Source organism: Cladophialophora psammophila (genome assembly GCF_000585535.1).
Source record: "Cladophialophora psammophila CBS 110553 chromosome Unknown aczJe-supercont1.13, whole genome shotgun sequence".
Lineage (NCBI taxonomy): Eukaryota > Fungi > Ascomycota > Eurotiomycetes > Chaetothyriales > Herpotrichiellaceae > Cladophialophora > Cladophialophora psammophila.
Genome location: NW_006912934.1, coordinates 944,259 through 971,293, shown reverse-complemented (window position 1 = coordinate 971,293; position 27,035 = coordinate 944,259). Strand labels below are relative to the sequence as shown.

At 52.9% G+C, this 27,035-nt stretch overlaps 9 protein-coding genes across 9 annotated transcripts; 4 read left to right on the top strand and 5 right to left on the bottom strand.

Annotated features, from left to right (window-relative positions):
* Positions 1-1,429: 1,429 nt before the first annotated feature.
* A1O5_08471 (ubiquitin carboxyl-terminal hydrolase L5) lies at positions 1,430-2,643 on the top strand (the record flags this gene model as incomplete). Its single annotated transcript, XM_007749053.1, has 3 exons — positions 1,430-1,480; positions 1,587-1,681; positions 1,794-2,643. The coding sequence occupies 3 exons, from the start codon at positions 1,430-1,432 to the stop codon at positions 2,641-2,643; spliced, it is 996 nt and encodes a 331-aa protein (XP_007747243.1).
* Positions 2,644-3,402: 759 nt separating this feature from the next.
* Positions 3,403-5,145, top strand: A1O5_08470 (uncharacterized protein; the record flags this gene model as incomplete). Its single annotated transcript, XM_007749052.1, has 1 exon — positions 3,403-5,145. The coding sequence occupies one exon, from the start codon at positions 3,403-3,405 to the stop codon at positions 5,143-5,145; it is 1,743 nt and encodes a 580-aa protein (XP_007747242.1).
* A 605-nt stretch (positions 5,146-5,750) lies between these two features.
* Positions 5,751-7,373, top strand: A1O5_08469 (uncharacterized protein; the record flags this gene model as incomplete). The annotated part of the gene is made up of 2 exons (XM_007749051.1): positions 5,751-6,278; positions 6,363-7,373. The coding sequence occupies 2 exons, from the start codon at positions 5,751-5,753 to the stop codon at positions 7,371-7,373; spliced, it is 1,539 nt and encodes a 512-aa protein (XP_007747241.1).
* Positions 7,374-9,041: 1,668 nt separating this feature from the next.
* A1O5_08468 (uncharacterized protein) lies at positions 9,042-11,798 on the bottom strand (the record flags this gene model as incomplete). The annotated part of the gene is made up of 1 exon (XM_007749050.1): positions 9,042-11,798. One exon carries the CDS (start codon positions 11,796-11,798, stop codon positions 9,042-9,044), a length of 2,757 nt encoding a protein of 918 aa, XP_007747240.1.
* A 951-nt stretch (positions 11,799-12,749) lies between these two features.
* On the bottom strand, positions 12,750-15,718 carry A1O5_08467 (uncharacterized protein; the record flags this gene model as incomplete). Its single annotated transcript, XM_007749049.1, has 3 exons — positions 12,750-14,687; positions 14,740-15,479; positions 15,535-15,718. 3 exons carry the CDS (start codon positions 15,716-15,718, stop codon positions 12,750-12,752), a joined length of 2,862 nt encoding a protein of 953 aa, XP_007747239.1.
* A 476-nt stretch (positions 15,719-16,194) lies between these two features.
* Positions 16,195-18,282, bottom strand: A1O5_08466 (STE/STE7 protein kinase; the record flags this gene model as incomplete). The annotated part of the gene is made up of 2 exons (XM_007749048.1): positions 16,195-16,695; positions 16,756-18,282. The coding sequence occupies 2 exons, from the start codon at positions 18,280-18,282 to the stop codon at positions 16,195-16,197; spliced, it is 2,028 nt and encodes a 675-aa protein (XP_007747238.1).
* A 1,646-nt stretch (positions 18,283-19,928) lies between these two features.
* Positions 19,929-21,746, bottom strand: A1O5_08465 (uncharacterized protein; the record flags this gene model as incomplete). The annotated part of the gene is made up of 1 exon (XM_007749047.1): positions 19,929-21,746. The coding sequence occupies one exon, from the start codon at positions 21,744-21,746 to the stop codon at positions 19,929-19,931; it is 1,818 nt and encodes a 605-aa protein (XP_007747237.1).
* A 942-nt stretch (positions 21,747-22,688) lies between these two features.
* A1O5_08464 (uncharacterized protein) lies at positions 22,689-23,900 on the top strand (the record flags this gene model as incomplete). The annotated part of the gene is made up of 1 exon (XM_007749046.1): positions 22,689-23,900. One exon carries the CDS (start codon positions 22,689-22,691, stop codon positions 23,898-23,900), a length of 1,212 nt encoding a protein of 403 aa, XP_007747236.1.
* A 448-nt stretch (positions 23,901-24,348) lies between these two features.
* On the bottom strand, positions 24,349-26,529 carry A1O5_08463 (histone deacetylase 1/2; the record flags this gene model as incomplete). Its single annotated transcript, XM_007749045.1, has 2 exons — positions 24,349-25,449; positions 25,498-26,529. 2 exons carry the CDS (start codon positions 26,527-26,529, stop codon positions 24,349-24,351), a joined length of 2,133 nt encoding a protein of 710 aa, XP_007747235.1.
* Positions 26,530-27,035: the final 506 nt, after the last annotated feature.

The window sequence follows — 27,035 nt, the reverse complement described above, 5'->3', positions numbered from 1 at the left end:
ACCATATGACTCATGCCGATTGCTGTATTACATATGCTCGTGTCGACATAGAGGGCTGAATACGTCTGGGGTAAGTCATAGCGTTCGATGAAACCCAAGCCCCGGGTCCCCGAGATACGAACGACAGGCTCGGAAACGCGAGGACGGCGCCTACACCCTCCGATGTTGGATTTGAACGGTGAACGCAAAGTTCCACGTGGCAAGGGTGGTAGCCAGAACGATAAAGCGAAAGCTTAAAAAGCACATAAGCAGAACAACTACTGGTATAGGTCAAGGACGGTCTTGTGGCAAGAAGCCTCCAGAGCTACAAAGCAAGCACAAGGTCAAATGTCGCATCGAGTAGCCAGCTCTGGACAGGTTGGTCTTGGTCTCATCTGCAGCAGGAGCAACTTGTATACTCGTCTGACTCCAAGTGTAGCCCTGAAACGGGATAGATCAGGCTGGACGGACATAGTATTGCTACGTACGAGAAGGAAGGGGTCGTGGAGAAAGGAACAGCAATGCCAAAAGACCCATGGGTATGGATCGACCTGCCTTTATTCAATTATCAACCCCACGTATCGCATTAGCTGGGTGAAGGGAAGGGAAGGCCAGGTAAGGGGAGCGAAGTCAAGAGGGGGGCTGCAAGGTTCATGGGTGCATTGCTAGGGCCAATGTTCACAGTACTGGGTAGACATGACACAATAACCCGAAGGCCAATGAAAGCATGTCTGCCTTTACTTGTATTTGATCAGGCACAAGGGAGGATTCACAAGCATTGTAAGCAGCTCGGGCATTGCAGTGGGCGATGGCCTTGGCAGAGTGATCAGGCTCCCACTGGGACATGGCCCGACGAACGAGATGCGCGGGACCTGTTGCTCTTCTTGTCCTATGTACCTACCCCCCGGTACGTATCGAGCTACATACATGTACTCCCCCTTCAGGGACCTCTGCAAGTAAAAGTTCGACCCTGACCTTTGTCACTCACCGGGCCTAGTAGCCCGCCAGCCTTACTTAGAGGCTACTTGGGTCTCTAGCGGTGCCTATCTACAGTACCCAAGGCATCTGCTTTAACGCCGATCTAGGCAAGCCTCATCAACATCACCCGAGCCACCCCCCTGGTGCCACTTGTGGCCCTTGTGGCCCTTGTGCCCCTTGTGCCCCGTGTGCCACCTAAGTACCCAGTACTTACCTGCACCTACGTAGCGGGCTAGCTACCTCCACCAACCCGCCTGCCCCATCGCCCGGTACCTGACAAACTTGCTGGACCGCAGTTTGACCGTGCGCAACCGTGCGCAACTGACCCCCACTTCGGATATTATTTACCTACGTATACCGAGTAGACAGATTCGTGCGTTGTCTGAGCACCGAACTAACCCACCGAGTGGACGGCGCAGGCTCGAATCTCTAGCTAGGTAGCACCTGACGCTTCTGGTCGTCAGCAAGCCAGATGGCTGAAGATGCCGCCAGTGGTGGTTGGAGCACCATCGAATCCGACGAAGTAAGCCGACAACAAGGTTCCCTGCCCCGAGATGCGCGCTCGCGCTCAAGCTCGCTCAGCCGTTGTACTCAAGATGGGATCGCTGACAAGCTGATGCGGGTGACAGGGTGTCTTCACCTCTCTGATCGAACAGCTGGGAGTCAAGGACGTGCAGGTTGAAGAGCTGTTCTCACTCAACGCAGACTGGATCCGTGCTTTGAGGTAACAACGAAGATCGCCCAAGCCCCCTCCCGCTGCCTTCCTCCCTCCTTGCCGACCCTATCGTTCTCGTTCGAAGCCAGCCATGCTGACATGAGAATACATCTGTGGACAGTCCTGCATACGGCGTCATCTTCCTCTTCAAGTGGATCGGGCAAGGGTCGGAAAGCAAGGGCACGCCTCAAGACGGCTCATACGATCGTGCCGCAGTCGAGGACGAGGGACTCTTCTTTGCGGCCCAGACAATCCAGAACGCCTGTGGCACCCAAGCCATCCTCTCGGTGGTTTTGAACAATGACAAATCTGTCGATGCGTCTTCGTCTGGGGCGGATGCGGCAACGGGGGCAAGAATTGATATCGGACCGGCGCTACAAGAGTTCAAGGACTTCACGACCGGGTTCGATGCAGGGCTTAGGGGAGAGTCGCTCTCAAACTCGGAAATGATCCGAACTGTGCACAACAGCTTTGCAAAGTCTAGTCCATTTGTTGACGAGACACTGCGTGACCCCAGCGCGGGATCCGAGGACGTCTTCCACTTTATTGCTTACACACGTTATCACGGCAAATTGTATGAACTCGATGGACTCCAACCCTACCCCATCTCACACGGCGACTGCACCGATGACGAATTCCCGGACAAGATCATGTCTGTGCTGCAGAGAAGGATTGCCAGATACCCAGAAGATGAGATCCGCTTCAACCTCATGGTGGTGTGCCAAGACCAGAGGATCAAGTGGCGCGACCTCGACGAACCCGACATGCTCGCCGAAGAGGAACGTAAGCGAGCCAAGTGGGATTTTGAGAACGCGCTCCGGCGGCATAACTTTGTCCGATTTACGGATGAGGTGCTCAAGGGAGTGGTCAAGATGAAGGTCAAGGACGGATCCTATGATGCCTGGATAGAGGGTGCCAAAAAGGCGACAGAGAAGCGGATAAGGGAACGACGGAACCAAGCTGGGGGCTGATGTCCATGGAATCGCCTATAATTATGATAGAGGGGATCTAATGACGGCCGCTCCTTGCAGGAGGGTCACGCTTGTCGACGCCTTGGGACGGGTAGACAAAGAGCCGATATGCAGACATGCTGTCAACTACTCGAGACAGCACATTAATCACCTGAAGACGTGCTTGTCGCTCTTCCCTGTCCGCGAATGTTGCCACGCGCGCACGCACCTATAGCAGGGGTCATTCTGTGCTCGATGAAGATGCTCTGTATACTCGGTACTCCGCACACTGTACACAAAAAGGAGAGAAAATTTTGACAGTTGGATGCCAAGGCCGCCCAAAAGGATTGCCGGTGCTGATTGGCCGGGCAGGAATGGTCCAAACGGCGTGCTGTGATTGGGCAGGCCGGCCCAATACTAAGTGCTCATCAGCCACGGATGGATCCTGGCCGCCTCCCACGAGAAGCACTCAAAGCACTCCTGCCGGACCTCCTGTGCCTCCCATTCCATTCAGATTGTTATTGTTGTTGTTTTGAATAGTCGCTTCATTCATCTGGATCGACCGTTGGCCATTGTCTGGGCATCACTGATTCCCTCACATAATCCCAGTGGCGCGCTACCTTTCTTCCCAACTACTGCCCTTTTGCTTTCCGCCCCGAACCATCCTTTTTCTCCCATTCCATCCGCTGATCCACGGCACCCACGACTTCATTTAGCCCTCATCACCTAGATGGAAAGAGATCTTGCGCTTCTCTCTCGTCACCATTCTCACTGTCCATCATGTCAGCCCATGAAATTGACACCCTGTGGCGCTCCGCCTTTGGCGAGTCGGCCATCCGACCCCTGGCCTACAGTTCAGAAGAGCTGGGCGACGATGGATGGCGACCACTAACTGATCCGCAAAAATTCATCCTGAATCTGGCAAATCTCAATCAGCAGCAACTGTATGCCGCGAGCGCCAACAACCAACTTGCCATGCTAGACGCCCAGACCGAATACCTGGAGCTGGAGCGCCACATCGCGAACATCAAGGGCAAAGAAACCATCAAAAATCCTCGACATCTCCCCGCACCGGATGTCTTTGAGGAACGGAAAGAAGCTGCGTTGTACGGCTACAAGTATGACGCGAATCGCCCTGCCCTCCTTCATGCTGGTATTCCCGGTCTGAGATCGGCCGATGATCTGACAGACAGAGAAAAGCATGATGTGCGCTTCTTCCAGGAGCCATTCGAGCAAGGCGGCTTTGTGCCCAAGGAGCGAGAGTACAAAGCCAAAGTGGCCAAGGCCAAAGATCCAAAGAACGTCGACGGCTGGATCCCCATCGAGCGAGATGGCAAGCGACTCATTCCCCGACAACAAACTCACCATGAAGAGTACAACATCACATATGTTAAGCGCAATGTGGATGAGAATGGTGAGATCATTAGACCTCTGTCTCCCGAAGGCAGCGAAGTCCCCGGCGAATCCCCAGACAAGGCCGTCAACAAACGCTTGACCAGGACCCGCTTCGATGGCAAGAAGTTTCCGCCCACACGAGACGTGTCGGAGGCTCCATCGGCAGCTTCTACGCCAAGCGGCAGAAAGCGTGCCAGCCCATCAGGACTCGACACCCGAGAAGACACGCCCAATTCAAAACGCCGGAAAATTCAGCTCACTGTTAATGGTGCAGAACAGCCCAAGCCCAAGCACCCAAATCAGTATACCAAGGCAAAAGAAAGAGAATCGGTGGTCAGTCGCACTACTGTAGCTCAGGCCAGTACCAAGCCCGTGGCATCATCATCGTCATCATCAACGAAGCCAACGTGGCGCGAGTTGTCTCCAATGTCTAAACGCACACACAAGTGGACGGATCCGGACTTGATCGAGTCAATCAAAGAAGATCACACGTGGTTGCATGACGACCCCAAGAGGGCCGAAGATTGGAAGCAGAAGCTTCTGAACGGCGTCAATCCAGTTCGCAGCCTCAGCATGTTGCTCAAGTGGAACTATTGGCAAGTAACCAACCAAGCCAAGAGACCGCGGGCCAAGAAGAACGCAGCCGAGCCAGAAGAATCAGTCAAGGAAAGTGAGGATACCAGCGAGTCCCAGAAGCCGAAACGAAGAGTGGTCAAGCAGAAAAAGGCGGATGATAGCGAGAAAACAACACCAGCAACGACGCCGGCGCCAGAAGCTGTCAATGGGGTGGCAGCACAGGCTACAAAACTAGGGGTGAACACAAGAGCAGCAAAGTCCTCCAGAAGAGGGGTCGGGGTGGAAAGTATCACATTCAAAGACAGGGTTCTTCCGCAAGACAAGCGCAATGGCCCGAGTGGTGGAAAGCAAGTAGGCACGGAGACAGAACCACCATCGAGGGGAGAGGAGGAGGTAGCGCCTGAACGAAACGACAAAGACCTAGGTGGCAACGAACGGTCCTTCAGAAGGCCGAGCATGAGGACCGAAGAGTCTGAGTCGACCATCGTAGTCAAGGGTAACGCACCGTTGACGAGGCGATCGCTGCGCAGTGCGAGGAGATCCAGTGGTTAAGTTCGGTTCAATGAAAAGACCCGTGCTTGATTTGTAAAGAGCTTGCGATACTCGGTATATAGACCTATATTCGCTACTGTAGGTAGACAGTTCCCCCCATCCAGGCGTATCATGCTCACGGCAGATTTTAGACCCATGAAATGAGAGGAATGGGGAGATGTTTGTGTCCCGCAGGGCACCTGATACGCGCGTCGTACGGAGTGCAAGAGAAGCGTTCCAAGGTTTGTCTACCGTAGTACGTATTTGTATTACGAAGCAGTAGTCTATTGAATTCGGGGAAAGAGGCTGCAAGGCTTGCAAGGCTGGATTGCAATCTCAAAGGTCAGGCAAGCGGCTTTGCCCCGTCGGGGCCGTGAGTCTTGGCAGGAGCGAAACTGCGCCCCGGACATTTCGCTCTGCGGACCTCCTTCTTTCCTTCCACATCGTCTCCTGCAATTCACACGAGCATCGGGTATCGACGCGCCATCGCATTACCTTTGTCTCCTTATCCCTGCGTGTTTCCTTCTTCTTTTACGTCTTGGAAGAATTCCATTGCTCATCTAGAGACCTCCTAAGCTGGCCGCAATTCGGGATACGCCTCCATCCCTCGCAAGTTCGCCCTCGTCATGACCAAGAAGAAGCGTCATCACCCCGACGTCGAGGAGGTCCTGGCGCGACCCTGGTGCTACTACTGCGAGCGCGATTTCGACGACCTCAAGATTCTGATCAACCATCAGAAAGCGAAGCACTTCAAATGCGAAAGATGTGGTCGAAGATTGAACACCGCAGGGGGTCTCAGTGTCCACATGAGTCAAGTCCACAAGGAGAACCTCACTGCCGTCGACAATGCCCTTCCTAACCGAGCGGGTCTAGATATTGAAATATTTGGCATGGAGGGAATTCCCGAAGATATTGTTCAACAGCATAATCAGCGAGTCTTGACCAATTTTCATCAAGCTCAAGCTGAGCGACAAGCATCCACTGGTAATCTCGCTCAAGGTGTTCAGCACCCGAATGCCCCGAAGAAACCAAAGATTGAGTCCGTCTCCGATATCAAGAAACGCCTGGCTGAACACAAGGCCGCCAAGTTGGCGGCTGAGCAGGCGGATGGAGGAAGCAGTGGAGGTGCCACTCCCAATCCGCCTGCGGCTACTGTTGTTCAAGCTCAGCCACAGGTAAACACGGTTAGTCGTTTGAATGATTTGTTGTATCACATTCGCTCACACTCGTCGTCACAGGCAGCATCTCCAACCTACCCTGGATATCAACAACCATATGCAGCGCCTCCCACGAATGGTTCGTACAGTCAGTCCCCTTCTTTCGCCCAGCCCCTAGCTGCTGTATCTGCTCCATATCAGGCGCCGCCTGTTTATCCTTCTGCCGGCTCCCCGCCTGCTGTCGGAGGTTACGGCCAACATTCGACGTCTCCACAGCCTGGGCAACCAGGATACGCGCAGACCCCATATTCTCAACAGCCATACGCTCAACCACCGCAACCGTCCTTTCAGCCCCAGCAACCACCACCGCCCGTGGGTTATCCTCCTCAGCCGAGTTATTCCCCTTCCCAGTATCAGTCACCGTACCCAAGCCAACCCTATCCCCCCCAGGCCGGTGGGCCTCCGCGTCCGTATGGGTCGGGATCTCCAGTTCCAGGGTTTCCACAGCAGCCTCCAGCTCTCGCGCAACGCTCCCATTCACCTGCTACAAACGGTAATTTCCCTGCACCAGTTCGTACTGGCAGTGTAAGTCTACCTAGTGCTCCAGGCTTGCCACAGAGACCCGCTTTTGGTGCTCCACCAGTCAATGCTTTCCAATTTCAACAAATGCATCAAGGTCAGATTCCTGCTCCACAATCCCATAACATTGTGCCGCAGTATGCTCCTGGACAAGCTCCAGGAAGCACAGTTACGCAACTTCCGCCCCAAATTCTTGTACCGAACCAGCCTTCTGCTGTTGAAGCTCAAGACGCGTCCTCTCTTGATGACCTGATCGCAAATGCTTCTAAACAGGCTGATGCCGATGCCGCCGCCGCCGCCGCCGCCAAAGGCGGAATTCCACCAACTGCTACCCCAACCACCACCAAAGATGAAGCCAGCGAAGACAAAGCTGGATCGAGAAAAGACAAGGAGAAGGAGAAACCAAAAGCAACCAGGTTGGTCTACTCTGATAACGAGACAAGTCCTGAAGAGAAGATGGCCATGTTGCCAAAGTACGCATTTACTCCTGTACAGAAAACAATTGTGGTCTAAGAGGGACTGTCCGATTTATTTGCGCCAAGCATCTGTGGGCAGCAATGTGCTGCTCCAGGCTACCCCATCAAGAGTTATTTTGTCAACCGGGACGGGAATCGGAGCAAGCAATTCCAGCTAAGTCTTGCCACTGGCGTCTAGCTCACATTTCACATGCTCCTTTCGTCTCTTTTCCAAGCACTCACGACAAGCACAAGACCGGATGGCATGGCAGATCAGGCGTCTTTGGTGAGTGAAAAAGGGACAAGTCAGAATTTAAATCGATGGTGGGTGAGGCGGGAGGACCACTGACATGGACTTATCAACATATTTTTACCTTCAACGAGTACGACGGGTGGCTTTCTCGAACACCATTTGATGTGGCTCGAGGCTTTTCGACCGAGTGAGCTGAAAAGACACAGCAAGGGAAGGCAGAGGATTCAAGCGGCTTGTCTTTTGACAGAGAAGGCAGCATTTAGCATATTCTCGATACCAAGGCTGCTTGCTTGTAAGTGCAAGACAGGTTGGTGTCTTATTCTCCTCGGTGATCTTTCAAATACCACACTGCTGTTGACCACAACTTGATCTCTCTGATTATTGTTTCCCGGCGGTCTCCTTCCTAATGCTGCTGCAAACTACTACATATGTAACTCGCTAGAAACGAGCCATGCTATGGGGGAAGGAGGGGGGTTGGAGTGCCTACACTATCTACTCTAGACTATCTACGCTACAGAAGAAAGACTAAGGGTGTGGGTTGGTGCAAGGGGGGAAGGGGGAAAGGGAAAAAAAAGGACCACGCTGGTGACGCTCTCTACATATAAAAAAAAGAAGCAGGTTTTTTTCCCCAATCGATTGCGGTTCAGCTCGGCTTAGCTCACTCCGCTCAGTTCAATTCAGTTCAGCTCGGACCAGGTCAGGTCAATCAGTTCGGTCCAGTTGCATCGATATCATCCCCCTCAAAATAGTCCACTTGCTCAGCACATTCCAAGGCTCTTAGGTCTCTCCACCTGCGCGCGCATTCAATTCTCGATCGAGGCTCCCCCTGTGTGTTGATGTCCCTGTGCCTGTTGCTGGTCCTGGTCCTGGTCCTAGTGCCAAGTAGCTCGTCCATGTCGCACGGATAGACGGCACGGGCCTGCAAGACAGCGCAGACCACTCGAGTTTGGTTGAATTTTGTCGTTTTTCCTTCCGAGGAGAGAGAGAAAAAAAAAAGAAGCTCTTGATAGCTCATCCTGTTGTCAAGCCGAAGCCGAGGTCCAAGTCTCATTTGTGACGCCCCGGTCGACGTCGTCGTTGGCAATTGCGAATGTGATGTGATGTATTTGGTGTGATTGCTAATCGCGCGCGTCTTCCAACCCAAGAAACCCCAAGCCAGGTCGCTTGCTCAAAACTAATTTTTACTGCATTTCATGTCGCAACCCCGTCGATCAATCGTGTCGTCTCGTTCTCGTCGCATGCTCATGCTCATGTCCAGGCTCGTGTTGTGTTGGTTTGGCCCATGGCTTTTCTTAATACACCCTCCGCTCTCCCCTTCTCCACAGACATCCCAGCGTCACTTGATGGAATTGGGGGTTAGTTGCTGCATTATTTCATTTCTATTTTCGATTTCGATTTCGTTTGCTCTTACGTATCTTTGCGGGTGGCAGGGGTTTTCCGCAAACGGCGCGGGTCCCGCGTCAGTTCTCCTCTTCATCCGGAACCAACACCATAGCCATCCCTCAATTTTGCCCGAACCGGCACGGGCAGCCCGGCAATGAAGCCCTCGAACCTCTCCTGTCCGATCAAGCCGGCTAGGCCGTTGATGACACGGGCGAAACTGGCGCGGACATCGCTGTATTCCTGTCCCTGGCGGCCTTTGAGCGGGAACTGTGCGATCGCGGAGAAGTACAAGGCCAGACTGGATTCCATGGCTTGAGGGTTCTTCTCCAAAATGTTGTTGAACCCCATAAAAGCCGAAGCCTTTTCATGTGATGTGCTTATCTTGGACATGGACTGCAAGAAAGGCTCTGCGAACTCGGACAGGAAGGGCGCGAGATCCATCGGACATGGTAGACCGAGTCTTCCCAACGTGGTCGCGGCGTTCTCGCTCGCAGCGTCAGGGACTTCTTCATTCGTAATCAGCGACAACAGACCGCGATAGAGTGGTTCGATCAGAGGCGAGATTCTGCTGGTCGGTGCTCTTGCGGCGATTTCGCCCATGCTCCAACACACGTTCGCGAGGACGTTGAAGGCGTTTTCGGAATCGCTATCCGGGATGCTATCGAGGTCAAGTTGACTTATCAGAAGAGGGATGAGTTTGGGCAGGTAGGGGTCTAGGCTGGGGTAGAGTGCGATCGCGCAGTCACCCAAAACCGCGTACGCGGACTGACGCACATCCGTGGTGGCATCTTCCATACAGAATCCCAATAGCTCGAAGAACTGCGGTTGCGAGTTCTGCACCAGCGGCGCCGACTTCTCCCGCGAAATGGCTTGGATAATCGCACTAAGAAGATCCAATGCCGTCACGATGAAGTCTTTGTCTGGCTGATCGACCGTCTGGCCACTCATGAAAGCCATGTGCTGTTGTAGGTTCGCGTAAATAAGTTTGATGCACCGATCGAAGATGGGAGGCGCAAACTGCGCGAAGGTGTCGCCGTAAGCCATAGCGATATATCCTAGACAGCCGAGCAAGGGAAACATTTCGCGAGAATCGTCCTGAATTTTGTTCCATCGTTGGATCAATACGGGCATGAGCAGGTCGACAAGTTCCGGTTTGGCGATCTGAGAACCAACATTGTCGGCGAGGGTTTGCAGGCAGTCGTAGAGGATGTACATGTTTTTGTCCTTGTACCGCCGAAAGCACTCTGTAAATTGCCGTAAAATAGGTTCGACATATGGTTTCAACTTGTCGCCAGATTTCTCCTCGAGAGAAGCGAAGGAACTAGCCCCAGCTTCCTGGACCTTCTTATTCTGGTCGAGCATGCGCTGAAGGAGACCCTCCATCATGGGTTCAAAATAGCGTTGTTTATCAGCCTGGGAATCCAATCGAGCGGCCCACTCGGAGTAACGCGCAAGACACCAACAAGTGATTTGACGAACAACAGGTTCCTCATCCGACAAGAGAGAGATGAGGAACGGAACGAGCTCTGGGAGATGAGGTGAGACAACATCCATGCAACCGTCTGCGATGGCACCGAGAGCGAGGACTGCGGCTTCGCGCTTTGGCCAGAGGGTGTGTGAAAGATTTTCCTTAAGGTATGGCAGAATGATGTTGAAGACAGCCGAGTGGTAGTTGACTGCGAAAACGTCCAGCGCAGCGGCAGAGCATTTGCGCAAACTCCACGCGTTCTCAGGATCCTCGTCATCCCATTCGTCTTCGTCTTCATCCTCGTCCTCGACTTCCCCATCACTCAGATCCTTCTTAGGTTGCGATGTCCCATTTGCTTGTGGCGTTCCAGGCTGACTCTCCTCCTTCTCAGCGGAAACGACGCCTCTTCCCGCCTTGGTCTGCGCAAATTGAGGTTTGATGTCTTCCGCGCGGTCCTCGACGTCGGCATTATTTTCTTCACCGCCTAGTCTGGAAGCGTCCTCTTCACCGTAAACCATCCCCGCGAGAAGCACAGGAATGATCTTTTCCAGATAAGGCCCCATCTGGTCTCGCAATTGATCTTGTTCCCCAATACTCAGCCAGAACTCGGCGGCATCCAAGGCAAGATCCGGGTGATCTGTCGACTGTTGTTGGGTGAGTATATAATTGACCAAGCCCTCGAGATGAGGTGCGAGCATGTCTGGTCTCGAATCCACGAGTTGTACAAGTGATTGGCATACTATGCGTCTGACTTGCACATCTGGATCTGAAGCGAGTTGAAAGATGGTCTGCAGATAGACATCCAACGCAGAAAAGAGGACCTGCGACTTTTGCGGAATAAACGATTTCAGTGTACTGAGCGCAAACACCCTGATTTTGGGGTTCGGATGGCTGGCGAACTCGAGCAGTTTCGGCACAATGACAGTCATAGGGCGTTGGCCTTGAAATTCCTTGTCGAGAAGTTTGCGGTTATCCTCACAAACCTTCGCCAGAGCGCTCATCGCACCTTCCTGGGTCTCTCCAGCAACATTTCCGCCGGTATTACTGACAAGCGTAAGTAGCTCTTGCAGAATCTCAGGCCATTGCAGCAGACCGCCCTGTTGGACCGTCTCGGTAATTACAGTTCCGGCGAAACTGCGCAGCTGCGAATTCTGGTCTCGAAGAACGGTGAGTGTGGCTGCTTTGATGTAAGCCAACTGATCCTTGGGGATTTGGCTATAGAACAATTTGACGTGATTCTTGAGGTTGACAGCTGCAGCATAGCGAATGAGGAAGAGACTAGGTGCGGCGAGATTCAGAGTCTGGCTCAGCTGCGGGGTGCTGAAGATGTAGGTAAGGTAATTGACATAATCCTTGTTGTTGCGCGCATTCATGAGCATCTGTTTGTATTGCCCATGGTGACGTTAGTGACGACGCTCTTCCAGAAAGATTCGGGATAGAGACCCGCGCGGGGATCTTCTACCCCGGATATTTTTTCTATCTCAGGAAAGAGACAGGCGACAGGAGGTCAAGACGCACCAGCTCAGCTTCTTTTTGTTTATTCCTGTCATGACCGCTCAATGAATTCTTCAGATACTCTGCCAACTGTCTCAACCCATCCTCCTCCGGTTGCCACGTCATGACGGGCACCGTTGCCCGGAGGCTCTTCGATCGGGGAAAAAAGTGTCCAACGTCGGAGGTCGGGAGAGGGGTATGAAGGAAAACGAAGAGAACAGGAGTTCCTTGCTATTTTCGCTTGTCCGAGGTGGAACGGTATGTTCAACAAAGGCTAGGCCACAGAGAGGTAGGGTGTTGGTTGTTCGTGAATTTAGCCGACTCGTTTCCTCACACCTGTGAACAAAAGTCAGTTGAGTTGAAACTTATCCCGACTCTTCAGAAATCGTTCAGGGTGCCGAGAATTCGTCATACAGGGCACACGCATCAAAACATGCCGAGCCCGTCGGCAGCCGTCAACACCAACAATGCTTTGACACAACACGACAGGGTAGGATTGGATGAGAATTTTGGACGATTGCATGCAGAGCAGATTTGGGGGGGATGAAACTCTGCGGCATGGCGAGATCCCAGATCCAGATCGTCTTTAGCGCCCCCTCTTCCCCGCCAATCACATCCGATTGCGGGATCGTGACTAAGACGGCGCGGAATTACAATATTCCGAGATGTATCCGATGTCGCTGTCCTGAAGGCAGGGATCATGGGAGAATGGCAAAGGGGGAACAAAAGGGCGCCATGTCAGACACTGGCTGTGGAGCAGAGTTGTCGTCAGATGTGCACGATATGCTTTCTAAGACATAAGTGGTGAACTGCATTGTTATGCTGCGTGTCCTCTCTCACGTCCAGACCATCTTCTTGATGGAATGACCCAACTGCTCGAGATACCCAACCCGTTTCTTCGCTTCCTCCAACGAGATAATGGCCGACTGCTCTACAAGGTCAGTGCCTTGCTGCTCACCATGGTCTGTGGTCCCCGTGAGCGCCCGTCGAATTTCATCTGCAATATCCTCAGCCACCGCCAACGGTGCCTCTTCCTGATGCCCCGCAACTCCATCCGAATCTGTCGTCGCTGCTGGGATTACCTTCATGGCCAACTTTCTCGACTGTGCAGCTGAAGCGGGACTGAGCCATGACAGGATCCCTGTTCCTCCGTCGATTCGATTCTCAGATTCGTCTGTTTTAGGTGCAACATAGTTTTGCAAGGATCTCGTGTTTGTTCGAATAGTGCTTCCTTTTCCAGGTTGATATATCACTACAAGCCCCGCATTGAGCTCTTCCTTCATCTGTCGTTCGCTGAACGTTGATGTGATATATGTTCCATACCGGATTTTCGATATAGATCGCAGGTCAACTTTCTCAAAAGAGGCAAGCTTTTCGGTGGTCCAGTCAAACCTGCAGCAGTAGAGAGCCGCATCTGTCAAAAGTACAACCGCTTCTTCGAACGGCATGGTTCGCAAGGTGTTCTCTTGTGCCGGCGCTAACATTGTCCAGCCGTGAATGAGGTCTTCGTCCTGCTCCTGTATTACTTGTTTAGCACAACTCTCGATCGCAGCTTGTCGAGCTTGATCAATTGATATTCCTGGATCTTTGCTCATCATGCTGCTCTCAAAGTCTTCAAACACTCTCCATGACACGTTGCCGAGTAGGAAATCAATGACCGCCTGGGAGAAATAGTCATTGACCATGTTGTTGTAAAACCGAGTCAAGGTCAGGCTGAAATCATTCAGTGCTCCACGATAGTTTCGTCGTCGGGTCCTTGTAAAGTCTCCTTTCAGCGCTGCTGTGGATGCATACTGCCGCGATATGGCGTCTCCGTTATCAGCCCATAGGGTATTGAACCAGGTTGTACTGTCGTCATGCAGCAGATCGATCTCGAACCCTTCTCTGCCCAAGTCTCTTTGCAGCATGTACTGTCCGAAAGCACTCTGAGCAACGTTGGTGCGGTCTAAGCAATCCATGCAGTTGGTTCGAAATACTCCTGATTGGGTTGTCTCCATCCCATCCTTCGAGATCACAGTCTCGCCGTATTTCTTGATAGTACTTTCGAGCTTGTCAACAAGCCTGGACACGTTCTCGAACTTCATTCCACGGCACTCGGCATGGAAATCAAACCATTCATACAAGACATCTTCAAGCTGATTAGATTCCTGCAAGGAGTGGACCTTTTTCTCGAAAGCATCGCCGATGATAACTTCGGGGCCATGTTTGTCCACCAAGCAGACAACTTGGACACCGCCATATCGTCGCCCGAGATCCTGAAAATGTTTCTTCATGGCTGCATCGTTCTTGGATGGTGACTGATGGAGCATAGGTATCGGCTTCAGCGAGTAGGGCGACTGTGAGAAGTAGAGAGGTATAGACGCACGTATCTGTACAAATGACCGGATTCGCCGAGAAGGAGACCAATCTGGAGCAGACAGGATCTGCTCAGTCTCGACCGCATTGGCACAGTTGCCTTCATCGTCGAGGCCGCGGCGAAGATATCGAAGGCCCGATCGCTTAACCGATCGTCGTGAGATCAGTGTTAGGAGATAGGACCGCATGTCACTATTTATGCTGGCAAGGCCCTGGTTGGTATGGTTTATGGCGTGTTGTACCCCTACTGACTGCTCATCATGCTCGGCGTCTACCATACAGGCTGACTGGGGATTCTCGGGCCCTGCTTTCGTAACTGTAAAGGTTCTCTGCCCTACAAACCCTTGCAATATGGGCGTCATGAACGAATCTTGTCTTGCGTCTATGAATGGGCCTAGTAATCGTCGGTTCCAAAAATACTGATTCAATTAGGACTGTATCGATTCTGGGCAGTGGTCGGTATACACTTACCAGAGGGTCAAGGGAATCTCGTGAAGGAGGAGTTGCGCTGCCACCCATAACACCTAGCCTACGGGTCAGATCGAATTCGTACGAGAAGAAATAGCTGCGAGAGGTCAAAATCATCTTGGTCCTCCTAAGAATTTTGGAAGTCGCCTCGGTGATGGAGGTGTCGCTCAGGAGCTGCTCGGCATCCGTACTATGCCTTTCTTCCTGTGCTTCATTGTCGTCACTGGCTTCAGGTTGATTTGCTGCTACGGCCGCATCTGCTTCGGCCGCATCTGCCTCGGCCGTCGAGATGGACGCCGTTTTCAAGGGTTCACTCTTTGTCGAAGTCCCAGATGTGGTGTCCGGGGTCTTGCCTCCACCCCAACCCTGCCTGGAGAACCATTGGGCAGCAAATCGTCCATATTGGCCTCGCTTAGCAATGACATCTCTGGCGATGCTGGTAGGATTGGAGATGCGTTGCTGAGGGAGCTCATGTTCCACGGGAGTCTCGGGCTCTTCCTGCTCCTGTGGATTGGTGTTGTTGTCCTCTATGTCGGTCACATCGGTATCTGTGTCAGTTGACGACGAGTCTAACGTCTGAGACTCCAGGGCTGCTGTGATGGCTAGAGTGGCTTCATTTTGGGAAGACAGGGGGAGAATGGCAACGTCGGTAATGACATAGATCGGTTTTCCAAATATCTGGGCAACTTGCTCTCGTTGTGTGATCGCGATAAGGAACGAAGACGAGGCAATTGAAAGCAATCCTGTCGATGATCTGAGCGACTCGGGCTCTGTCGAGCAGTGAGTGTGAGTCCTTACCGACGATGCCGTGAGCTTCCAAGGGAGCTGCTTTCTTTGCTGATGCATCGGACTTCTGAAGTTCCTTTATCTGACGGCTCTTGTAGTCAATCTGGATTGCCTTGGGGGCCTCCGTAGAGCCATGAGCCTGAAGGACGACGCCATCAACGGCTGCCCAGATCAGCAGTCTGCGGACAAGGCCCATTCTTGCCTAACGAGAGGGCAGGTGCCTTCTGTGCAGCATATCAAGCCTTCGCCCATGGGCAGGCTTATCAGGAGTCTAAATACTTGGTAGATGTAAATTGATGGTCTTGGGGAGGGCTTGTGGTTGTTGAGGGAAATGTCAGAAATTCATGGCGTCGCGCAAATGGCCGAAAACCACTGACATCATTGGGCGTCATACGCTTAAAAATTAAGTTTTGTATATGAGACAAGGAAGAGTGTCTCAATAAGCCTGTTCGGCTCTATGCAAGCAAGCTTTGACGTGGCTGTTAGTCCAGCAATACACTTCCGAAGGAGACTCGAGTATAGCAGGGAGTTAAAACTGGGTGTTCTTTCCGTATCTCTGTATTTTGGCCTCTCTATGGGAGTGATGCACTTTCATCATTCATCGCTATCGTTACACTTTCTTCAATCCCAACCTAGGTCATAAACCATTGCCATCCTGCAACATTTGCGTGATTATGAAGCAAAATCCAGGCCCTGCACTTTTGCCGCCAACAAGTCCCGTGAATCTACCTTGACTCCAAGGTTTGCCTTGATATCAGTTACCATGGGATCCCCGGCCAGTGGCATGGTCCCGTCGGGGGCAACCAGGGGACTACCGGGGACTGCGTCTAGCGGCGCTTCATGTAGCGCAGGCTTCTTGTGCGACGCCAACTTGCCCGCTTTCTTCTTCTCAAGTGCGCTCTTCACCCATTCTGCTACCTCCCTGTCGGCAGTGTCTGGGGCCGCACTACTTGAGAAGGCTGATTCAATGCCGGCCTCGGCTGCTTGTTCACCCTCTTCGTCCTCGGAAATCGTGGGTGGCTTCAGAAGTGGTGCAAGCCAAGCATGTCGAAGGAGCATGGCGTAGGTTGGTCTGAGCCTGGGGATTTTATTCAGGCATCCTCGTACGAAATCAATGGCCGCTTCCGAGAATTGATCAGCCGGAAGATCTGGAGGATCACCATCCACAATGGCCTATCAAAGGGGGGGTCGAATTAGTAGCTGTCTTGAATTGGAAGATACGCAAGGACTTACACTAAGCTGGCTGAATATGTTGTCGTAAGTTTCAGGGGGGTAGGGGTATCGGCCAAGTGCACATTCGATGATGGTGAGACCGAGCGACCAAATGTCGGACTGAACGCTATAGGTGCCACCGCCAGCACCAACTTGGGCCATACCACCTCCTGATATGCGTTCTGGCGCCATATAGCTCTGGCACCCAATGTTCGTTTTGGCTATTGAAGCCACTAGATTGCCACTGACGCCGAAATCGCAGATCTTGACCTGACCACGCGAGTTTACCAGAATATTCGTTGGTTTGACATCGCGATGGATGATATTGTGTTCGTCCTTTAAACATTTGAGCCCCATGACCGTCGACAACGTCATTTTCTTGAGCACTTCTTCGGGGACTCCATCCCCATATAACTTGTCCACCGAGCCGCCGTCCATGTATTCAATGCAGATGTAAACCGAACCTTCTTGGAAAAATGCGCCGTAGAAATCGATAATGAAAGGCGATACACATCGGTGGAGAATGTCCAACTCCATAATGATGGCAGCAAACTTGGAGTCCTCTAGCTCGAGGCGGATCTCTTTCATGGCCATGACAAGCCCGCTTGTCCCTTTCGTATCCAATTGCGAGTCTGTCTCTTCGTCAACCTTGGGGATCGACGCTGACGAATGCCGAACCATATTGCCTCGCAACCCCAAACCCGGGCGCCTCATCTTGGGTCGAGCATGCCTCACTTTGAAAACGGTGCCATAGTTGCCCTTACCCAACTCTGATAGGGTGTCGACCTCATCCAGAGAAATTGAAAAGGTACTACCGCCAGCAAAATCAATACCACTTCCGTGGATGACCGCCTTGTTTTGGAAATTCAACGTGCCTTTCTTCGTATCAATGATGTTCGAATACTTGTTAAACTGAGATCCGGTGTCCGTCTTGTCCTCCTCTTCCTGACCAGCAGGGGCAGGCTTATGCGCATCTGACAATTTCATGCCACCTGGCTTCAGACCTCGTTTTGCTGCTAGTCCGCCCATGGAAGGGTGAGGACTCATCATTCGAGGACTGCCCGTGACCGGAGAAGGCGAGGAGCCGAACGTTGGCGCATTCGGCCGTTGCATACCAGGGGGTAGTCGGAGGTTGGCAGCAGAAGAGTTGGGAGACGATGTGGGAGCTCCTGCAAGAGCGCCACCGACGAAAGCACCATGCTGTTGACCGGTAAACGCGCCTGCTTGTGCTTTTGCGGGAGGCGCACCCTGCCGAGATAAGGAGAAAGCCTTCATCTTTGCCTGAATATCAGAATTCAACCCGCTTGCACGTGAGGGGAGCGGACCCGGTCTTCTGGCTGCGTTGGTAGGGCCCAGCGGGGCGGAGGAGGGGTTCATTGAGGGTGCCATGCTGTTTCCTGGCGAACCTAGCGAGGGAGGTCTGGAGGGAGATTGCGGCGCAGGGCCTGTGCGTGAAGCCATGGAGGTCGAGGTAGAATCTGAAGGTGGTTGTTCAGGGGAATTTGAGGCTTCGGGAGAGGACGGCTGCTGGGATGATGAGTCGTCCATGGTGACTAAGAAGGTGGTGGTTCCGTACTTGGTTGATGTGGATGCAGATATGTGGCTGCGGTGCGCACGCAGTCGCGCGTGGGATATGGGGCTGTGTCAAGGCGGCATGCGACGTGAAACAGTTGCGACAATAGACGAGATGAGAGTGCGGATGGACGACTAGACGGTGATTGACAAGGTCTATACACTTGATCAGGAGGGAGTGAGTAACCGCCGGGGGGAGGGGGGGGTGCGATGGTGAGGACGGTTAGAGGAAGAGGCGAGATGAAGGCGAGAGTGCGAGTTGGTGGTGGGAAAGTAGTTGTAATGAATTGTTGGAAGCTGTTCCTGTCTGTCGATGTCTCATTCGCCCGGAAAGCAAGATCCTGGATCTGCTGAGCAACCACGGCGTTGTTTGGCGTGCCGGGGGAAGAATAAAGGTCAAATCGGGAGGCGAGGCGCGGCAAGGCGAGGGTAAGGCAAGCGGAGGAAGCGGCTACGGCTCAGGCAAGAGCGCGCACCGAGCACCGAGCGCTGAGGACTGAGAAAGAAGACTGACGACTGAGTTGAGGTTGGAACTTTTTCAACACTCAATGCAGTGTGGGCATGTGCTACGAGTCCGGAGTATTTCAAGGTGAAATTATGATGGAACTTGATAGGGAAGCAAAAGATAGAAAACCGACCAGGCTCATAGTGGATATCAAACGTGTCGATCAGTTTCTACGATGCTCCATACAATACGAGCGGGTACATGAGGGCAACAAAACAGGTGAGGCTTAGCAAAATGAATTGAGGCTGGCGGTGCATTCGCTAGGACATGCAATACCGAGTATAGCACCCGTCACCCCTTGAGGAAGGGGGTTTTCTCCTTGGCTATTATCTACATGTATCGGTATGGACATTCTGATTGTAGGGGAGCTTCTCGGGGTCGTTTACGGCTGGGCAGCTGAAGGTCAACTAACTTTAAGGCAGGCAAGGTACCTAGAAGGACACCCAGGTAGGGGCGGGACGGGAGAGAAGGGCTCGGGATGGTGGTGTGGCGGTATGGCATTTCAATGAAACCTCATATTCGGTATCCCGGGGAAGCGCGGCTTTAAACCAGGATCAGCTTAAGGCGTCATGGCAGCCAGCAAGGCACAGCTAGGAGGTCCCATAGTTCCTTCTTCGCACCCCCAAATCCCCTGATCCCCCCTCCCCAGGAGACACCCACGGTCGACGTCATTCTACATCGGTGGATACGTATGAGGCTTCAGCCGAACGTCCAACACAGATGGGCCAAGATGGACTTGATGGATCATGACCTGTTCGTGATTTCAAGATTGACACTGCGCAATACAAATGACAACTAGTTAATAAGCCACAGTGACATAGCCCAGAAACCCCTTCGCCTCCGCCCCACCAACAGTCGGTTGTCCATCCTCTATTATAGCATAGGATGAAGTCATTGTACATGAAGATATTGATCGTCGTCTCTTTTTTTTTGGCCCTATCTGGTGCTTGTCTGTCCATATCCCCCTACCCGTCCGTCCAAGCTGTATCAGTACAATGCTGCCACGACGGTCCAATCGACCCACAAGCACCCATTTCCATGACTCCGTGCCCAAGTCAACCCGATATCGACAAATCACGCCAACAAAAACACACTTCCCAATAGCTATTGCAGGACTTCAACTCGTTGCCCATTCCACCGTTTCCAGGGCCAAAAGAACCAATATCAGTGTCGACGGGAGAATCCAAACCACGTAGCTCTGAAAGAGGATGTTTGACATAACCTTTGGATAGACATTGTTTGTCTGTGTGATGGCGCTCAGCTGGAGCGCTGATGGTGCCCCAGTAAGGAGGAAAGCAACCACGATGAAAATCTTGTCATCAACGATGCTGACAGGGACGTATTTGGCGACCAACGCAAGGAAGGGTGCCATCACAATTGTCGGGAATACCATCCGCGCCAGCAATGATGCATAGAGAAGCCTATTCTCTTCCTTTGGGTCCGTGATATCACCTGGTTGATTTTTGGGGATGGTATTTCGGGCAAGGTTCCCTCCGAGCACCACCAGAATCAGTGGCACCGCGACAGCACCGCTCTGTTGTACTGCCCGCGTGGCCGAATTTGCCAGGAACGTCCCCTTATCGAAGAAGAGATGTTGCAGGTAGGGCACAGATGCTACAATGATGGCAACCAACATGGACCACAGCGGTGGATTCATAAACTCCCACACACCAGCCAGAAAGGCGGCCATCTTTGCCCCGGTATAGGACATGGCTCTCTGCACTGGCTTAGGAAGAGAGTCAAAGGCCCGCCTCGACCTTGTCCGAATAAGATGCCCAATCTTCAAACGGTGGTATCGTACTGCGTTTCTTCCACGATTGATGTACCCTTTGATGCCTCCGCAATTCTCATCGTACTTTTTGTTTTCCGGATATTTCAGCCACGCAGGGTAGTCTACTTGGTGATGAGGCGCCATCATCTCATTGGGAGCAGCATGTGTCGGATCAATTGTATCGGGGCCGGAGCCGTTCAGTTGTCGATTGGGGGAAGTCCTCGAGGACCTGTTGTGGGGAGTGCGCGGGGTTTTGAGACCGTCGGATTTCGCTGTCGTCGGTGACTCAGTTCCTATTCGAGTCACATCGTCGTCCTCGTCGTCGTCCTCCTGGTATTCCTCAAAGTCCTCGCTGGTATCTCGAATCCCATCATAGCTGGGGCTCAGCAGCCGACGATTTCCGGCATCCTCATCCGTATACTCGCGAAACTCTCCTCGCCCTCGTTCAATGCGATCTTCCTTCTTGGTCCCGCCTTCTGCTTCCGTGTAGCTGTCGGGCGGAGCGAGCAGGACGTTGTAACCCCAACTCCAGCGCAGTAGCTGGCCCAATTGCTGGAAGATGAGCAGGTAGAGGATCCCTCGAGCTCCGACCTCTTCATCATTGTCATTAGGGACTTTATCCCAATGCAGCCCCTTGAGCGTTTTGGACAAAGATAGGACGAGCGAAATGGGCAAAGAGTTCGAGTTGCCGAACACGCCCATGGCAATCACGAAATTGGCTTGTCTCTTTTTAAATTTCATCACCTTCCCAATGGTCCAAGCGCATAGGAACGAAACCAAGGTCTGGACGACGAAGATGGCCGGGATTATGGCCAAATCAGCCAACTTCTCCGCTGTGAGTTGTGACGCTAGCTTTGTGAAGATAAGACATGGCGTAAAGAGCATGACATTGAGATTGGCCATCAACTTCTGTCCCTCGGCGTCGAACATGCCCTGTCTTGCCACTATGTATCCTGGTAGACTGACACAGACCACTTCCAACACAGCTTCGAAAACGAGCAGGGTGAGGTGCGCGAAGTTCGGGTGGCCCGAATGAGGAGCGGTCTTCTTGAGGACCTGCAATGCATTGTCGGCGAAGGGCATCTGGTCTCGAGCGACTAGCTTGCCGAGGAACTGTCGATTATAGAGGGATGTAGGACTCGTAAAGTACTCGGAGAGAGGCATGTTGGCGCTCACTCTGATCCCTGGGGATCCGAACAAGCAGATTGGGGCCGGCCCAGCGAAAACGGATGGGATGGGGGAGCTTTAATGTATCGCGGAGGAGGCTGAGGTAGTCTTTTCAGGTCGTGCAAGGTCGAGTTGACGAGTCAACATAGGCTGCGTCAACCTGATGCAATGGGCCACGACAAGCAGAAAACGACGGGCGGATGTGTGGTGATGAACTCGAAGGAAGGCCGGAGTCGGTAGGGAGAAAGTTGCCCCGCAGGCAACACCCAAACCGTGAGAGCTGATGGAAGACGGCCAAATGCAGGAAGAAAGGAATAAAACAGGAATACAGAGCTCCGGCAATGGGAGGAAGAAGGAGGTGGTTGCGTGGCTAATAAACGTCAACCTGCGCCATGCTTGGCCATGTTAACACGAGTGGTTGATACGGGGTGGCACAAGCAAAGCCAAGTGAGCAAGGTCCTCCGTACCGAGCATTACCAAGTACTAACACGACTTGGACAAACAACCAGTGATTGGGGCCAGATGGGCCAATTTCAAACACAGCGCAGCCACTTTTCTTTTCTTTTCTTGCCACTAATAAACTTGGCTAACATGTGCTCCATACCTACGAGTCTTTCATCCTCCAACAGATCGGGTCCTTTCTGGAATCTCCAGAATGCGTCCTTTGCACGGAACGCAAGGCACGCACTCTGCTCTTCAGGGGGACAACCTGCCATCTACAGCATGGTCGGCGAGTGATAGATGATTCAAATACAGAAGATACTCCTTGATCATGCATCCCCGATGACTAACAGTTCTCTTCCGCGGTCTTGATCATCTCCGAGGGCGAGTAAGACCACCGGAGCTGGAAGGCATATAAAGGAACAGAAAGGGGAATAAACTAGGCCCAAGTTCATCTCATTGTCATTCCGCTCTACCAAATTGTCGACTCTATCGCAAATGCGTTCCCTTCACCTCCCTGGCGTCCCCTATGGGACGGAACCGCCCTTCCGCTTTCCAGACAATCCACCCAACCCATCAGACCTTCAATACACAGCGGCAGACTATCCCGAACCCCATGTCCACGGCCCCGATTCCTCAACCCCGTCGCAACACGTCTATTTGATCCGCGTCCTGACCACCGCTTTGACTCGAGGCGAACTTAGCTGGCAAGAAATCCTCGAACCGTCACGCTTTCAGCCATATGGTGGTGCAATTCCAGGCCACGATGTAGTTGGCGTCGTGGATAGAGTTCTCATATCCCCAAATACGCAATCAGAACCAAAGTTCTCGCCCGGGGACAGAGTCTGGGCCCTTCTCGACTTTGACCGTGACGGTGCAGCAGCAACATATACGCTTGCCCTGGAAAAGGAGCTCGGCCTTGCACCGAGCAACGCAGATAGCTCTGCCATTTCGGAGGAGGCCTGGGTGGAACAAATGGCGACTCTCCCGCTCTCCGCACTGACAGCATACCAAGCACTTTACATACACGGCCGATTACCCCTTGCATCGACGGAATCACCGCTCCCGTCGTCGTCGTTGTCGTCGTCGTCGTCGACGTCGCGCAAAAGGGTGCTCATTCTCGGCTCGGCAGGCTCCGTCGGCCTTCCAACGCTCCAGCTCGCCAAAGCATCTGGATTTTCCGTGATCGCAACATGCAGCTCAGCGTCTGCACCTCTGATAACATCTCTCATTGACGTCTCCACAGACACTATCATCGACTACACCTCCGACGCATACATCTCCTTGCCGTCCTCCTTCGCCTCTCGAAACCTACCACCCGTGGACGTGGTAGTCGACTGCATCGGAGGGAGCACACTCTCCACGCTCCTCCTCACCGACACACCGGCACTCAACACCATCATAAACCCAGGCGGCCGCGTGATCACAATCGTCGCGCCGATAAAGGTCTACGGCGCCGAAACCGCCGCGCAGATCCACCGGAACTGCGCCCGAGCCGGCGTGGAGGTCGAAGTCGAATTCTTCATCGTGAAACCATCGGGCGAGGAATTGGACGTCCTCGCGCGGTGGGTCTCGGCCGGCAAATTGAAGGGACACGTCCACCAGCAGCAGGCCTTTGAGTTGGAGAACGGCAGAGAGGCCATGGAGTTTGTCGAAGCCAGGGGACGAAGGGGCGGAGGGAAGGTCGTCTTGACAGTGGCGACACAGTAATCGAGCTCAATAATAATGAGACCTAGGTGAGAGCTGGGGAAAACGCAGAGGACTCCTTTCTCATGTGGTTAAAATTAATCCCTGCACCAATGCTTCCAAAGATACCAGGTATACATATCCGAACTCATTGGAAAGGTATCAAAGCATATCCGGATTTAAAATAATAGTATGACAGTTGCCACCAGACCCCGTCGCGTATCGATTCCGACCAGTTCAGCCCAGCTTCTTCCTGTCCCATATACTACGCCATTAGCCTTTTCCCTCAAGCGTAGCCCCTATCGTCGTTGAACACTCCTGTCCTCATTGAAGCGCCGACCATGCCCACCCACACGCCTTGCTTCGAAACCCTCACTTCTTCCTTCTGTGTGTACATCCTCCCGATACAACCATGATGAAGGGACCCCGTTCAACGTTGCCGCAGAAGCAGCTCAAAACTCCAAGATCCTTCCTATGATCCTTGTGGTGAGTCAGCTGCCGTCTCCGCAGTAGTCTCGACCCCTTGATGTTGGCCCTCGGCTGCCTCGTCTGACTCAACCTTCGCCGCCGCTTCTGTCTGCGCTTCCCCTTCCGCGTTCGCCATTTCCCTCTCCATGCGCCCTTCTTCCTGCGCCTTTCCGACTTCATCATCACCCACGACTTCTTCCTTGATAGCCACTTCCGAGGCGGTGGCCCCAGTGGCGTCGGGTTTTGTGGACACCGCGGCGATAGTCGGAACGGTCACTGTGCTTGAATCTTCAGCGTCGGTCATCGCCGTGCCTGGAACCACAGCACTGGGAAGAGTGGGCGAGGGCTCTTCGGCTTCCGGCGTGGGTGGTGAATCCGGAGGAGTACGCTGCTGTTGGACCATTGTGGTTGGTTCTGCTTCGGTGAGTCGGGCAGCTTCAGCTTCATCCGCAGGCGCAGCATCTCCGTCTGGCATGTCTGCATCCCCCATCTCCACGTCACCATCAGCAGTTTCAGCTGATGCGTGATGATCGGGCGATTGGAGACCTGAAACGGCAGCAGAGCCGTTTACCCGCTGTTCACCGCTGGAAGGACTCGGTGTCTGGTGGCCGACCTTGTCGTCCAGCTCCTCATCCACATTCATCTCATCTGCCGCTTCGTCGGGTAGGCTAGACACTTGCTGCGGTGTGCCTGTCCCACTTTCCGTTTCCACGCCCGAGTCATTGCCGCCTACATCCATGATATGCCGGTAATTCTGCATGATACGTCGTTTTCGGGCGGCTGACGGGCGACCATTCACTTCTTCCATTTCTTCGTCTTCGCTGTCAGAGAGTTCACCGTTCTTCTGTATGTACTTGTCTGCCTTGCGCTGAGTGATGCGTGTATCCGGGTTTTGGTCTTCGTCAAGATCATCGAGGGCAGCTTCGTCTTCGTCATTCATGCCTAGGGACTCTCTGGGTACATCCGTCATTTGCACTGATGGGGCGTGGGCCGTCCTCTTCATATTTTCCAGCACTTGACCAAGGATTTTCTCGAGATATTCTCTCGAATTTGCATTTTCCATGTTTGAAGGACGGACATCCAGTTCGTAATCGGGGGCGTAGTACTATAGAAAGAGTCAGTAATGTCCGGGAAATAACGAAGGACAGCTGACCTCATAGTAGTCGTTGTACGGAAGATTTGGTTGCATGTACTCGCCAACCAGAACCCCAGTCTCGTATGCCCATGTTCTTGCGACGTTACGCATGGTGTAACCACCGCCCCCGAGGATGAGAGTAGGAAGATTGAAGGACTTGACAAATCTAACACAGTTTGCATGACCTCTCATGCTGAGATTGAAGCAGCCCAGACGATCACCGGAGAGAGAATCGCCTCCACACTGCAGGACCACGGCCGAGGGTTGATAGTAATCCATGGTGGCTCGAATCACCGGCTCGAAAATGCCCTTGTAGGATGTATCGTCAATACCATCTCGGAGAGGGAAATTGACGGCGTAGTATTTGCCCGAGCCCACGCCGACGTCTCTAAGTTCGCCGGTGCCGGGGAAATATTCTCCATATTTGTGGAAAGACACGGTCATGACCCTGTCAGTGGTATAGAAGGCTTCTTCGACACCGTCACCGTGGTGGACATCAGTGTCGATGTAGAGGACTCTCTTATGGAATCTCAGAAGCTCGATGATGCCGAGAACGATGTCGTTGACATAACAAAATCCACTGGCTTCTGATTTCTTCGCGTGATGCAGCCCACCCGCCCAATTGATGGCAATATCGGCTTTCTGACGGTTTAATCTAGCAGCGCCCTCCATGGAACCACCTGCGCTGATTCCGCAGAACTCGAAGAGTCCGTCAAAGACAGGACAATCATCACCGACATTGTATTTTTGCTGCTCTTTTTGGTATGAGTCCATGTTGTCGGGCGTGACTTTTGCGAGAAAGTCGATGTACTCGTCGGTGTGGAACTGGGTCATCTCGTACTTGGAGGCGGGCTTTGCGCGGTAGATTTCCATCTTCTTGTACAGGCCATAGTTCATTACCAGGGAGTGAGCTAGCCGTATTCTGTGAGGCTTCATGGGATGGCCGGACACATAGGCATAGTTGCCCACATCTGAGTCGTAAAAGTATGCAACTCTTTTCTTGTCCTCGCGCTTGTGGGATGACGGAACGTCGACAGGTGCGAATGCCATGTTGGGCGTAAAGGCTGTCAAGCCGTCGGACCGACAGAGGAAGGGCGATGGATTGAACAGCAAGAGTGAGAATTCAATTCGCGGATAGAATTGTGCGCCTTTCAGGTCCTCTCAGTATCTTGCTCCGCTCCCTCCGTTCCCTTGCTTCGACAGAGCTTGTCAATCGGTGGGGGATAGTCGCAAGGAGGCTGGAATAGTCGTCTAGCGAGGGGAAGATTTGAAACGGAGAAGGCGCAAGGATATCCTTGAACATGGACACTTGGCCCAAGAGAAACGAACTTTTCGAGGAAAGAGAATGAAAGGTGTAAATGGGAAGCAGGAGGAAGATCGGCGGGAGGTGAATTATTCCATCTTGCGCGAGGCAAAAGCGCAGAAGGGGCAGAAAGGGCAGAAACGGGGCCCATCGACATGATTCCGTCTCCAACGATTTGCGGAGGCGCAACGGGCCAACCGGGCTGAATGAGCAGAACGGGCTAACCGCTTTGGGATCCCCATATGAACTGTGA